Source organism: Eurosta solidaginis, chromosome 5 (genome assembly GCF_040869045.1).
Source record: "Eurosta solidaginis isolate ZX-2024a chromosome 5, ASM4086904v1, whole genome shotgun sequence".
In the NCBI taxonomy this organism is placed as follows: domain Eukaryota; kingdom Metazoa; phylum Arthropoda; class Insecta; order Diptera; family Tephritidae; genus Eurosta; species Eurosta solidaginis.
Genome location: NC_090323.1, coordinates 275,653,752 through 275,668,134, shown reverse-complemented (window position 1 = coordinate 275,668,134; position 14,383 = coordinate 275,653,752). Strand labels below are relative to the sequence as shown.

General features: G+C 36.6%; 1 protein-coding gene across 2 annotated transcripts in view; it reads left to right on the top strand.

Moving 5' to 3' along the window:
• Nucleotides 1-11,054, top strand: part of Obp73a (Odorant-binding protein 73a) — a 372,527-nt gene extending 361,473 nt beyond the window's left edge. For both annotated transcript variants that reach the window (XM_067791030.1, XM_067791031.1), the window contains exon 4: nt 10,173-11,054. In XM_067791030.1, the coding sequence (XP_067647131.1) occupies nt 10,173-10,454 (282 nt within the window). In that variant the 3' untranslated portion in view covers nt 10,455-11,054. The remainder of the gene's footprint in view (nt 1-10,172) is intronic.
• Nucleotides 11,055-14,383: the final 3,329 nt, after the last annotated feature.

The window sequence follows — 14,383 nt, the reverse complement described above, 5'->3', positions numbered from 1 at the left end:
AGGTCGAGCACGACGCAAATTGGAAGAGAAGCTCGGCCTAAAATCTCATCGGAAGTTATCGCGCATAACATTTATAGGCGTAGATGCGGAGATGTGGGAAGTAGACAAATAGCTTAAAGATAGCTGCGTGTCTAAGATTCAAGGGGCTGATAAGCGCAATACAAAGCTTTATGGCTTCAAAGCTTCCACAACCCAATTGTCAACCTCACCTACGCAGGGGGAATCCCGTTACAAATATGAGTGTATTATACACAAATTTAGCATGCGATACTCTGGCGACTCTGGCGGCCACCGTGGTGTGATGGTAGCGTGCTCCGCCTATCACACCGTATGCCCTGGGTTCAACTCCCGGGCAAAGCAACATCAAAATTTTAGAAATAAGATTTTTCAATTAGAAGAAAATTTTTCTAAGCGGGGTCGCCCCTCGGCAGTGTCTGGCAAGCGCTCCGATTGTATTTCTGCCATGAAAAGCTCTCAGTGAAAACTCATCTGCCTTGCAGATGCCGTTCGGAGTCGGCATAAAACATGTAGGTCCCGTCCGGCCAATTTGTAGGGAAAAATCAAGAGGAGCACGACGCAAATTGGAAGAGAAGCTCGGCCTTAGATCTCTTCGGAGGTTATCGCGCCTTACATTTATTTTTTTTACTCTGGCGACTCCAAGTTCCTAATGGAACTAGGGGGTGTGGAGGGCAGGATGGCCTAGAAGGTTTAATGTGGTCATATTCATATATCATCTTTATCGTTAATACAACAACAACAACAACATACTGCGTGTCTAACAAAGATGCTTTGAGCAGGGGAGGGAGAAACGGAAATGAAACACCTATACTCGTGTATTCTATCTAACTTTAGCACCAAAGACCTAGCGGTATTCGCAATAGAGGGAAAGAAAGAACGGTCCCTTATTATGACATCCTGCTATATGGCCCATAACGTGGACGCCCAACCATAGGAGTTCAAAAGGCTGGTGGATCAAGAAGCGTGCAGAGGACGGCTTGTCATAGGTGCGGATGCGAATGCGCATCACAGCGCATGGGAGAGAACGATATTAATGATAGAGGTAAGTTCCTTTTCCTTTTTTGTTGGCGGCCACCGTGGTGTGATGGTAGCGTGCTCCGCCTATCACACCGTATGCCCTGGGTTCAACTCCCGGGCATAGCAACATCAAAATTTTAGAAATAAGGTTTTTCAATTAGAAGACAATTTTTCTAAGCGGGGTCGCCCCTCGGCAGTGTTTGGCAAGCGCTCCGGGTGTATTTCTGCCATGAAAAGCTCTCAGTGAAAACTCATCTGCCTTGCAGATGCCATTCGGAGTCGGCATAAAGCATGTAGGTCCCGTCCGGCCAATTTGTAGGGAAAATCAAGAGGAGCACGACGCAAATTGGAAGAGAAGCTCGGCCTTAGATCTCTTCGGAGGTTATCGCGCCTTACATTTATTTTTTATATAAGTTCCTTTTCCGTTATAGACTACAGAGTAGTCTACAGGTGCCTATATGTCGCTATGTCTGAATTTGGTTTCCCCGCAAAACTTATACGGCTATGCAAAATGACGTTGACAAACACCATCAGCTCAGTCAGAATTTTGAAGGACCTCTCCGAGCCGTTCGAAACTAAACGAGGTTTCAGAAAGGGTGACCCGCTATCGTGCGATTTCTTTAATTTTAACCGCTCTGGAACAATATTCTATAAAAGCGTGCAATTACTGGCATATGCTGATGCATTGATATCATCGGCCTAAACACTCGCGCCGTTAGTTCTGCTTACTCCAAACTGGAAAAAGAAGCGGTAAAGATAGGTTTGATGGTAAATAAGGACAAAACGAAGTACCTGCTGTCATCGAGCAAAGAGTCAGCGCATATACGCCTTGGCAACCACGCTACTGTTGGCAGCCATAATTTCGAAATAGCAAAAGACTTCGTTTATTTGGGAACCAGCATCAACACTAGCAACAACATCAGCTCGAAAATCCAGCGAAGAATCACTCTTTCCAATAAATGCTACTTTGGACTAGGTAGGCAATTGAAAAGTAAAGTCCTCTCTCGGCAAACGAAAATCATACTCTACAAGTCACTTATTGTTCCCGTCCTGTTATATGGTGCAGAAGCATGGACAATGACAACATCAGATGAAACGGCTCGGGAGTGTTCGAGAGAAAAGTTCCTCGAAAGATTTATAGACCTCTGCGCGTTGGCGATTTCGAGTACCGAAGAAGATTCAACAATGAGCTGTACGAGCTATACGCAGACATCAACATAGTCCAGCGAATTAAAACGAAGCGGCTGCGCTGGCTAGGCCATGTTATGCCAATGAAAAATGACGCTCGGGCCAATAAAGTGTTTCTATCGGAACCCGCCTATGGAAGCAGAGGTAGAGGGCGGCCCCCACTCCGCTGGAAGGACCAGGTGGAAAACGAATTAAATTCCCTTGGAGTGACCAATTGGCGCCGGTTGACAGAGAAAAGAAGCGACTGGCGCGTCTTGTTAGACGGTCATAACCGTTTAAACGGTTAAGCGCCAATTAAGTAAGTAAGTATGTCTACAGGTGGCCAATAGGGACACCTATACGTCAAGCAATACCCTGCAAAAATCGTTGGATCATGTGGTCCACTGGAGTACTTACTATTATACTCCACTGTAATGCAGCAATGGACCAACTCATGTTTCTACACGAACATTGCCGATCATTGCTCGTTTTTAACGATTGTAATCACTGCACGATGTTTATTGGACTGTGCGTACTCCATGGATTACTCTGATGTAATGCGGAGCTGGAGCATATGGTCCAGTCCTAGGACATCGCAATGTGAATTGGACCATATTTTTTGTATGAATTGTGGTTAATTTTGGAGCAGTCGGTTGGTCCATAGCGAGTACTCCATACATGCATGCATGGAGTACTCGCGATTTTTGCAGGGTACGATTGAAATCACATTGAGTTCTGATATTTGTTTATGCATATATTAGCTTCAGAGTTCCCCTAAAGAGGGTAGAGAAGGGGAAACGTTTAGAAAACCTAGGGCAACGAAATGTTACAAATTTCAGAAATGTGTATCAGGAGGACTGGGCAGCCTAAAGAAGTCACCACCGTAGAGAAGTTGGTGCACTCCTTCAACTCCTCTTATCTCTTCTTAACAAAGGCGCTGACAACTGCGTACAACAAAGCTTGTCCTCTGAAAATATTCAAAGGGGAAAGCAAGGCCACCATCACCGGAAAGCGAGGAGTGGACGAATATAGCGATCTGTTAAGGATCTATAAACGTGAAATCAACAAATCAAGCGGTTTTCATGGAAGAAGTTCTGTACCGACATAGAATGCTCCACTGAAACGGCGAAACTGAGGAAAGTCCTATGTATGGGAAATGCAGTCCAGGGACTGATAAAAAAAGGACGATGGAGAATGGTCACACAGTAGTGAAGAGTCCCTTGAGGCACACACTTCCCATCAGGAGATTATGCGGTCTACAATCCTAATACGGAGCGAGAAGTATCAGGATTGGTGACAAATACTAAAATTGAGTGGGCAATAGAAACGTCAAATTTCAACATTCTAGGTTTATTTCTTACTAAATAATCAGGCTTTTTGTGTTTTCCAAAATTTTATATATATAAAAAGTGGGCGTGGTTATCAATCGATTTCGCTCATTTTCAATACCAATCCAGATAAGCTCGTGTACCAAATTTGGTGAAGATATCTCAATATTTACTCATGTTATCGTGTTAACGGACAGACGGGCGGACGGACGGGCATGGCTCAATCAATTTTTTTTTTTTCGATACTGATGATTTTGATATATGGAAGTCTATACGAGGATTGCTATTTATATTTTGAACCTTGGCAACACTAATTGTTTGCCGGCCGTTTTCAATTGAAAGTTTGACGTTTTTAAGCATAACCTTCTTCAGAAAATTTTCACATTTGATCACAACTTGTGTTGTTTACAGTAACTTAGAAATTGTATCTCAGCGCAAAAAGGGAATTAACTCGTGAAAATTTTCGTGCAATGATTTTTTACGATTTTCGACGTAGATTATCAAGACAGGAGTGCTTTGGACAACTTACTTCCACCGTGAAATGCTGGTATAACGAATTCCATCGGGGCCGCCGTTCGCTCAGGGACGAAAGTCATGAAGGTCGTCCAAAATCAGTTGTTGTGCAACAAAATATTGACGCTGTGCGCGAACTTATATTGCAAGATCGTCATACGACTTATCGTGAGATTGAGGCATCCCTGGGCATTAGTATGACGAGCATCAATAAGATATTGCATGAACATATAGCTGTGAAAGAAATTTGTTCGCGTTGGATCCCGCATAATTTGACAAAACCTCAAAAAGATGCTCGTGTCAATTGGTGCAAAGAAGTGCTCAACAAATACAGTCGCGATGCATCAAAAGCCGTATATAACATCTATACAGGTGGTGAATCTTGGATCTATGCGTATGAGCCCGAAACAAAACAGCAATCCACTGTATGGGTCTTCCAAGATGAGCCAAATCCGACAAAAGTGATTCGTGCGCGAAGCACTTCGAAGCAAATGATCGCCTGTTTCTTCGGAATAACTGGACATGTGGCTACGTAGAGCAACGAAGAACGGTGAATTCCGAATAGTACACAACCATTTGTTTGCCAGTAGTGCTTGGTGAAATACGGAACAAAAAGGTGCAACGAAGGATCATTCTTCATCATGACAATGCCAACTCTCACAAATCGGCTGAAGCAACCGTCTATTTGACTGGCCAAAACGTCGAATTAATGAGTCACCCTCCATACAGCCCCGATTTGGCGCCAAATTACTTCTTTTTATTTCCGAAAATCAAGAATAAATTGCGTGGCCAACGTTTTTTTGGCGCCTGAAGAAGCCGTTGATGCATTCAAAAACCATGTTTTGGAGATACCTCAATCGGAGTGGAAAAAGTGCTACGATAATTGGCTTGAACGCATGCAAAAGTGTATTGATTATCATGGAGAATACCTCGAAAAACAATAAAGCCATTTTCGATAATAAATTACTGTCTTTTCATTATTAGGCTGAAAATATAAATAGCAACCCTCGTATCTATTTCGATTCCTTTATATCTGTACAACCAACCGTTATCCAATCAAAGTTATAATACCCTCTGTACAAGTACAGCTGGGTATAACAAGTATATTGATAAAATGAACATTACCGAGAAACATAAGACTTAAGAAGCGAACTTAATACAAACATTGGAGTATGGTCTATGGACTTGATTAAGATAATCGGTGACGAAATCCTTGAACTTCAATTTAGGTGCTACCTCTCGTAGATATATATGTTTATTTAAATTGTATTGAATGCACATAGAACCCATGCGCATGCGCTTTCGTGTAATTAAGTTCAATGGCAAGCAGAAGCATTCGTAATTGCTCTTACTCATTTTCACATATAGATATGTGGGTGTAAACGTGGATGTAAACAGATAATTTACATTTATTACTTTTATAAAATCCTATGGAAATATTTAGTCTTCATGAGGTTTAAGGGCCCGGTGCATTCAACCCATGTTTAAGATTTTCTATATACAAAGTTGTATTTTCCATTGAGGAATTGAGTTTTTTTTTATTTTCACAATTTGTTTAATATATTTATAATATTGGTAAAACCTAAAGCCTCTGATGTAGGAAGTTTTCATCGTGATTCGTATTACGCGATTTTATGGACAGTGGTCCCTCAGGGAATTATTGTGCACTTTTTGCTTATTATTAATGCACATAGTTCTTTGCATTTGATTAAAATGCGCATAGAAAAGGTCGACTAAATCCAAGATCATAACCAGGCCATAGCACAGAAGACATTCCTTGTTTAACAAACACAAAACAAACACAAAAGGTTAAATAGCACATAGAACCAGATTAAATCAACTCTACTACAGCGAAAAAGTAAAGTATGTAATATTAAACAACAACTAAAACTAAATTAAGCAGCATGCAATGCAGGAAACAGTAACGTAATAGTAGGCATGCAGGATTAGATGGCTGGCGACTCGAGTTCGAGTCTCAACTCGGAGGGGATATAATTTCTCATTTGAAAAATACAAATTTACCTGAAGAATTATTTGGCAGAACCGAAATAACTATACTAACAGCCAGTATGTTTAATACTTTTCAGTTTTTTCGAACAATAAAATAATTTAATTATATAAATCAAATATTGTAAAACGCGCCTCATTCAGTTTTACGAAAATTCATCACAGTATAAGTTTTTGAACAACTTCTAATATGTTTAGGAGTTTAATATTTTGTTTTAGCCAGAATGCCTTGTTTTCATGCTCAAAAAAGGAATTAATTGATTTTGAAAACATCTTCAGTCAAACTGTGGTCATAATCTAAGAAATCGGCCGTTTTGACCCATTCATATGTGTGAAAAAGCCGGTCATACGTTGCAGGTCCTTGGTTCAAGTCCCTTGAAAAGCAAGATCGTGAATATAGAAAACAGAGTTTTCAAACGGAAAAGAGTTTTCTAAGCATCTTCGCCCTTCGGGGTGGTTTGTGTGGTTTGACAAACATTCCGATGGCATTTCTAAGAAAAGCTTCTTCAAAAATTCGCCCGCCAATTTGTATGAAAAAATAAAATAGAGCACGTCGCAGATTGGAACAGAAGCATGGCTTAAATCGCCTCGGAGGTAAAACGCACCAAGTACCACAATATAGTGTGCAGTTGCTTTTTGCACAAAGCTCCTGACAGAAGTAAAATATTTAACATCAGCCTTGGGACGATATTTATTTAGTTCAAAACGCTTCTTTTGTTACCTCTCTTGACATTTTTTGACTTATGTAAACTGCCGCCCTTTTTGCTAAGCATTAGCACTCTAGCTTTTGTTTTAAGCGCAAAAATTCCATACAATTTTATATGGAAAATATATCGCATTTGTGGTATGGTTTAAAGAGCTATACTAGTTATTAGTGTTTTAACTTTTTAAATAAAGTTTTTTGTAGCGATTCGGGAAAACAAAGTTGAAAATAACAGGCACCCTATTATGTGTACACATTAGTTACGTGCGGTCAAATCTCATAGTACTGATCCGGATCGTTCCAATGACACTTGATCGTGGTTCAGAGCTCGATGACTCAATGGAACGCTACGGATAATAATAAAAGGTGTCTTCGGCCAGAAATTCTACCATAAACTGTCCATAACATTGTGTATAAGTACAAGTGTGTTGACTTATTTCTGACAGGCACTCGGCTAAGTTGGCATAACCGGAAAATAAGGGTTGCCATTGTATGGTACACTATGCTCCAGATTCATAATTTACTCTCTCAAAGAATTTATTCTCATCAAGAGCGAAACTTGCTAAGTTTAATTCTCTCGTGTTCGGATACTTTTACTTAGTACTAAATCCTTGAAATAAACCGAATAAATTTATTTCCTCATTAAATCAGTCATAAAAATGTATTTGAAAATTGCAATCAGCTGAATTGCAACAATATGTTTTCCTGATAGCTAATTCGTGCTAGAAGAAACTTTCCCAGCACTTATTTGTAACTTCCTTCAAATGAAATATTAAAAAAAGGGTCATAATAGTTATAAGTTTTAAGGTTCGATTCGAGCTCAAGGCCAGAACAATAATTTTTTTATTGAAATTTTTAAATGATAATTATTGTTTTTTTTTTATTTTTCTATAATTGAAAGATTGTATTTTGTTTTTGGAATAGTAAGTTTAAAATTTTTCAGACAACCTGCTCTCTGCGCAGCTATTCATAAAAAAAATGTTTGTTCTGGCCTTGAGCTCGAATCGAACCTTGAATCCTTTATCAATATGCCGATAAAACAAAAACAATTGTTTTAAGTTTTATCACATAAACGTTGCTTCATAATGATTTTTGATTTAAAATTGAAAAATTTTTGTTAGATAATAGTTTTTTGTCCACGTTTAGTTTTTATCTTTCCCTCAATAATTATTTTTCAATTTTTTATTTTTTACGTTGCTTGATAATTATTATGATCAATAAATATGTTTATTCGTTGGCATAAGAATTGTAATTTTAACAGAATTTAGAGTAGATATTATTGATTTCTTTGCTTTGCAGCTTTTAGTCAACAATGCTGGTAGAGACGACTTTGTCCGTCCCCAAAAAAGCATGTCAGCAATCTCTTCTAGAAATATCTGATGCTTATTAAATAGCCGGGGAACCAAGTTTTTAATAATCTGTTTATCCCAATTCAGTAAAACTCCCACCGAAGTTTACCAAGCTCACTTATCCAGCAAAGCCTTCCAATTGTCATTTGCTGTATTTTGCATAATTTAAGATGATATGTCAAGTAGTCTAGAAATGCAAATAACCGCGTACAAGAATTATTTGCCTTTGCTCAACTTTTATAAAGTTAATCATTGATTTGCCCCCACTTCCTGCTATATACCCTTTTTTACAATTATTATAAATGAAAAATAGTAAACTGAAAAAAGATAAAAGAATATTATAAAATTTCTGCGATTATAAGAAAGTAGCTTGTTATGTTTAAATATTGTAACGATTTTTACTGCAATTCCTCTTATTTGCAACCTTCTGCTAAGTTCGAATCACTAAACTGTTGAATAAATAACTCCAATATTTAATAATGCAAAATGGCCTTTATTAAAGTACTTCAAAATAAATAACTCTACTATTGCCCGACAGATAGCATGATTAATTGAAACTGATTGTAGCGCCTCCACCTTTGGTGCTTTTATACTCTGTGATTTCCTCGTTGCATCTTCTAGGCGCTTCCAGAATTTACTTAGTTACTGCCATATAATTATAACTACAGATGCACGTGTATAGCTTCTCATATGCGCGAGTATTTGTGAGCGACACTTTCACAATTACAATTGCATACTTTCGGGAGCATATCAGATAAGATATCTGCATGTGTTTGTGCATATCTTCTCCGCTGCGTGTACGTACATATGTGTAGACATAATGATTGATTCGTTTATGTAGATACATATTGATTGATTTATGGATGTGCATACAAGGCGCTGCTTAGCATCGGCTTAGAGATGGCAGTACACCTTATTGTTGCTAATATTCGTAACAATATTTTACATAAACGAACATTTCAGACACAAAATTTCGTAAAAATAAATAATTTTTCTTAAATGGTTTCATGGCTGAAAACCTAAATATAAGTGACGGGACAGCATTTGTCACGGAAATTATAAGCATTTAATGAATTTGTTAATAGAAAAAGGTTCAAAAGTATCCCAAAGGTTCAAAATATGATTTACGGCATGGAATCAGTTCATGGGCTAGATAAATTTGAGTTACGGAAAATTTTAAAAATGTTTACTTTCTAAGGCTTTAACTCAGATTCCAGGGCCATGAAAAAACCAACTTCATAGATGTCGGATTTTGATTAAAATTTCTACTGGAACTAGTTAGTTGATATCACTATGAGGATTATATGGCGAATTAGCAATGCCTATTTATTATTAACAAATGTTTCTGCGTACTTGTCACGAGTGGGACATATTTCATTGTTGAACAGTTTCTAAGTAACTTCACAGAAGTCAAATCTGAATTGTTGTATATATTTAAAACGAGTTTTAAACATTGTATAACAAATATGAAATTAAAAAATTGAGGATAACAACTTTCGACTTTTTATATCACGGGTGGGACACAGCTAATACTGGTCGATACATCTAATAGTAAGAATAAGGACTTTTATAAATTGGTATTTAAATCAGCTTCATTAAAAAAAGATGAGTTACGTTAGTTAGAAGTAAATCACAAAATTCAAAACAGGCTATTTAAACCTAATTGAAATTATTAAGTCAGCACTTAACTTTAAGAGTAAAACAGAGGTATTGAAAATTAACTTTGAGATTCAGTTCAATATTTTAAGGTTGATTTGAAGTTCTTACAATATTTGTATCCACTCTATTTCTAGTTTTATACGAAAAATTATTTACACGCCCAGGTTCACTTTCACATGAAACCTCCTTACAGTTGTTCATCGTCTTTGTATCTGCTTGAAAGCAAAAAATCTGTTAAAGTGACATTTGTGTTCATAAAATGAACGGTTGTCGCCTCAGTAACTGCAAAACATACCAAAATTGTTACTTCTTGGAGATAGGTAATAAAATTAGATGGAAATAGCTGGTTGGGTACCATCTTTTCTAAAGGTATGTATTTTATGACTTCTCTTATTTTTGTAATATTTACAGTGTCTGCTGCACTGTGTTTACGCAAAGAACAATGCCATTGACAAACTTGGTTGGCCAACACTTGACGGTCTGGTGGAATTTTACTCTGAAGGAGTAAACGAGCATGGATTTTTCATGGCCACGTTGCGGTCTGTAAACCTTTGCTTGAGAGCAGTTACCATAAAATATCGCGTGAATCGTCGCAAACTTCCAGAAAGTGGAGAAAGCTGTGATTTAGCATTCGATGTTTTCGACTGCATTTCGGACCAAATAACGGGATATTGCCTGGATCAATATAAGTAATCAATATAAAAGTAAATATATCGATTGAAGTTGAAAGCCCAATAGGAGGTTTAATTTTCCGGTTTGCTATTAATTTATTTTTGTATTCCGCATAGGTGAGTCAAACTTGATGGTTTTTTATACCCAGCGTATAATAGCTTTGGGAACAAGTGAAGAATATATAAATTTCAAAAAAAAAAAAATTTTTAAATGGAGTTAATATAGATTTTAGGGTGATTATAACTGCATATTGAATACTATGGGCGTTTTTAATGTCAAACTTAAATTTTTCAGATCAAAATATCTACTTAATTAATTTTGCGGATTTGAAGTGTGTAGAACTCGAAAAAAAAATTAATAAAAACACAAATACTTGGTACGATTTACCTCCGAAGAGATGTAGGCCAAGCTTCTCTTCAAATTTGCGCTCCTTTCAATTGATCCTTATAGTGCTTTTCCGTCTTTTTCAAAAAAATTATTTAACAAAAATTTGTAAATTTAAAAATAAAAATTTAAATTTTTCAAATGTTGTTCCCACAAGCTTCAAAGAGAAAAAACACGGAACAATCTTCATTTCCCCACAAAGTGACCTTCATATTTTTGGAGGGGAATTATTGGGCTATAATTTCAACTCCCGGGCAAAGTAATGTCAAAAATTTAGAAAAAAAGTTGTTTCAATTAGAATAAAGTTTTTCTAAGCGGTGCCGCCCTCAATTAAAGCTTATCAATCTTCCCACTCTTGCTAGTCGAAAGGAAATGCTTGGTGTAATATTTATGACATAACTACTAAATGGATTAATTTCAAGCCAATTCCTTCTGAACAACGTGAACTTTTGTGTTCCGTCTCGGATACGATACACTTCGTACCTCATCTGCTGAAACAATATAGAACGAATCTCTAGCTAAACGAACCCCTCCGGTGTTTGTGCCAAGATTATAACTCCCACTCAAGCACATTTGATAGCTCGGACTTCCTTTTTTTCTATAAAAGAGACAGATATTTGTGTTTCTTCTCGGACTACACGAGACACATCTTCTGCGAGACAATGTAGAACCAATCTCGAACCTAACCTTTCCGGTGTTTGTGCAAAGATTATAACTCCTACGCAAACACATTTGATAGCTCCATGGCGGAACCATACAAAGTGCAAGCACAGTGACATACCTACAAACATAAATAAAACTTCCAAGTACTTTGTTTTTGTAAATCGATAGACTAATGTCAAAATCGTACTGCGCCGGAAGTTGATGTATCAAATCATATTAAAAAAGTACAAATCAGCTGTCCCTGTGCTGCCACCTTGTATAGTTCCGCCAAGGATAGCTCGGACTCCCTTCTTTCTATAAAAAAGTCAGTTTTCCGTGCTCTTAATAATTAATGAATAACATGTTTGTTTCTGTTCTATTCATTTGAGTACGACGCTTGGCTCTCTCTCGCTTTAGCTGAGCGGCATAAAAACAAATAATGAAATTTTATATACATTAATCGATCGCGTGAACAGGGCTAGCCTCCAGGTTTCATTGGTCCACTTGAGCGCAGCGCGCTATCACAACGTTCATTAAAAAATATCATCTTAGCTAGGTGTCAAACGACGCGTCTTAACATCAGTATTAATAATCCGAAGGCGGAAAATAAAAATTTTAACCCGCTCAAAAATATTATCCAAAAACTGAAAAATGACCCCGGGTACCTCCGAAACCGGGGGTAGCATCCATAGTATTTTTGCGCAGAACACCTTTTTGCGTTGGCGGCCTTTGGCCGCGCTTATTAAAATTACCCTGGCAGGTAAACCAATGGAATGGGATCAAAATTCTAGACTGTTCTAGTCTTTTACCTATAATGCATACTGAAATTTAGCAGTGTTAATATTTTCAGGAACGATTTCATAAGTGTAGATAAATTTATTCACTTAGCAATCTATAAAAAGCTTAAGCTTGAAACGCATTGCACCGACGCACAGTGGCGCCTTTTGAGTTTTTTCTTTGCAAAATCATAACTTTTGAACCAATGAAGATGTTTTAAAAATTTAACATGCAAATGAAAGCTAATTATGTAAAAAATAAAAAACATAAAATGAGATTTTTCTTATAATGACGTATTTAAGCATTAAATAAGATAAACTAATGATTTTGATAAGATAGCGTGGCACTGCCCACTTATGATAAAAAATTGTATCTAAGTAGTCACGTAATCAATAACTACCAAAATCGATAGACGTATTGTTTCTTTTAAATGGCAATACTCTTATAAAACTCAAATGTCCGTTCTTGGTGCCACAATAACAAGGTGCTTCAAAATTCATCGTAAAATTTTACATGTTTTTTTTTTTTAATTTACAAGCCAAATATGTATTTTATTAATAACTAAAAGTTATTGAAAGTGTTTCAATGAAATTTTATTTGAGCTAAAGATTAAACAGCCAACGAATTTTGGAAAAGGGGAGTGGCACTGCCCATTTATGCTAAAAAGTTTGATCTTAGTGACCGCTTTACCAATTTGTACCAAACTCGATAGACGTATAGATTTCTATAAAAATTTAATACTCGTTTGAAGGCGAAATGCCTAAGCTTTAAAATAAATTTGATAAACTTTAGAGAAATGCAATAACGAAAAGTATATATTTATAAATTACTAAATTAATTAATTCTTTTATTTGAAATAAAAAATTAACTTGTACATAGATATCTTATTTTTCAATAAAGTAACAAAATTCATTAGTAAATATCTTTTTCATTGTTGTGATAAGAAATGAGAAACTTATTTTATCTTAACATAGTCATCGTCACTGGAACATATATCTAACAAAGCAACCATTTCAGAGCTATACGCATCTGTGAGATCTTTTTGTCTTCTTACATACCTCATAGATGATATGACTGGATGAGAAGAGATAGCTAACATGTTGAAAAGGTCTTCGTTTTGTCTAACTCGTGATACTTTGCAGGTGTTCATACATCTATATCTTTTGTAGTCCTTTTTCTTAGATTCTTGAGCTTCTTCAGACAATTCTCCTAATGATAAGCACTGGTACTCTATTAAATCTTTTCCATGTGCTAAAAATTTTATGTACCGTTGGTGTAAGTTTCTTCTCAGGGTACTTTTGATGCAGCAACTCTGTAGTTTTAGATGCATATTCTCCAAATTTTGGCCCATTAACTGGTTTATGGCAATTTAAAATATTTAAAATTACTTCCAATCTTTTCACAATATCTCTATCAACTCCTGTTATGCGAGCAGTCACTTCATCGTTTTCAAAAAATCTTCTTGAGGAGTTACCTTGATTTGTATTTCCGTATCCATACTTTGGGCAGTCAACTCTAAGGCCAATCTCTTTATAGAATGCATCCTGAATTATTTTTTTCTCTTGTTTTGTTTCTCCTTACATGTTGTATTGTCGTCGAAAACTTCTCCTTGTTGTGGTAGTGTATAAGCCAGCTTCAAAACAAATTCCATACATCTTATCCTAGCATGCAAAGGAGATATTCCATATTCATAATTTAGTTCGTCAGTTATTGAATCATCAAGATTTTCAAAGTCCTTTTGGCTCTTCTTACAAATTGGACTTTTCATTGTAGATGTCGTATTTGTTATTTAGTTCAAAACTTTTCCATCGACCATTGTTAGAAGAAAATCATGATTTATTGTAATGACATTCCTCTCTTCGATTTCAATTATTGTTGGTTCTAATTTGGCAATTTGATTTTTTATTTCACTCACTCACTGTAACTTTTATGAGTTCCGAAGACTCCTTCTCGTATTTAAATAATATCGGGCGGCACAATATAGTTGATGACGGACGTGGATTTTTCCAATATTCTGAAGCTTCATCTTTTAGTCGTAATGGAACAATAGAAGCCATAAACATATTATTATCTGTAATTGTTTCATCGTCTTCATTTATTCTTTATTTATATGCGCTTTGTCCTGATGATCCATGACAGCCCCACTT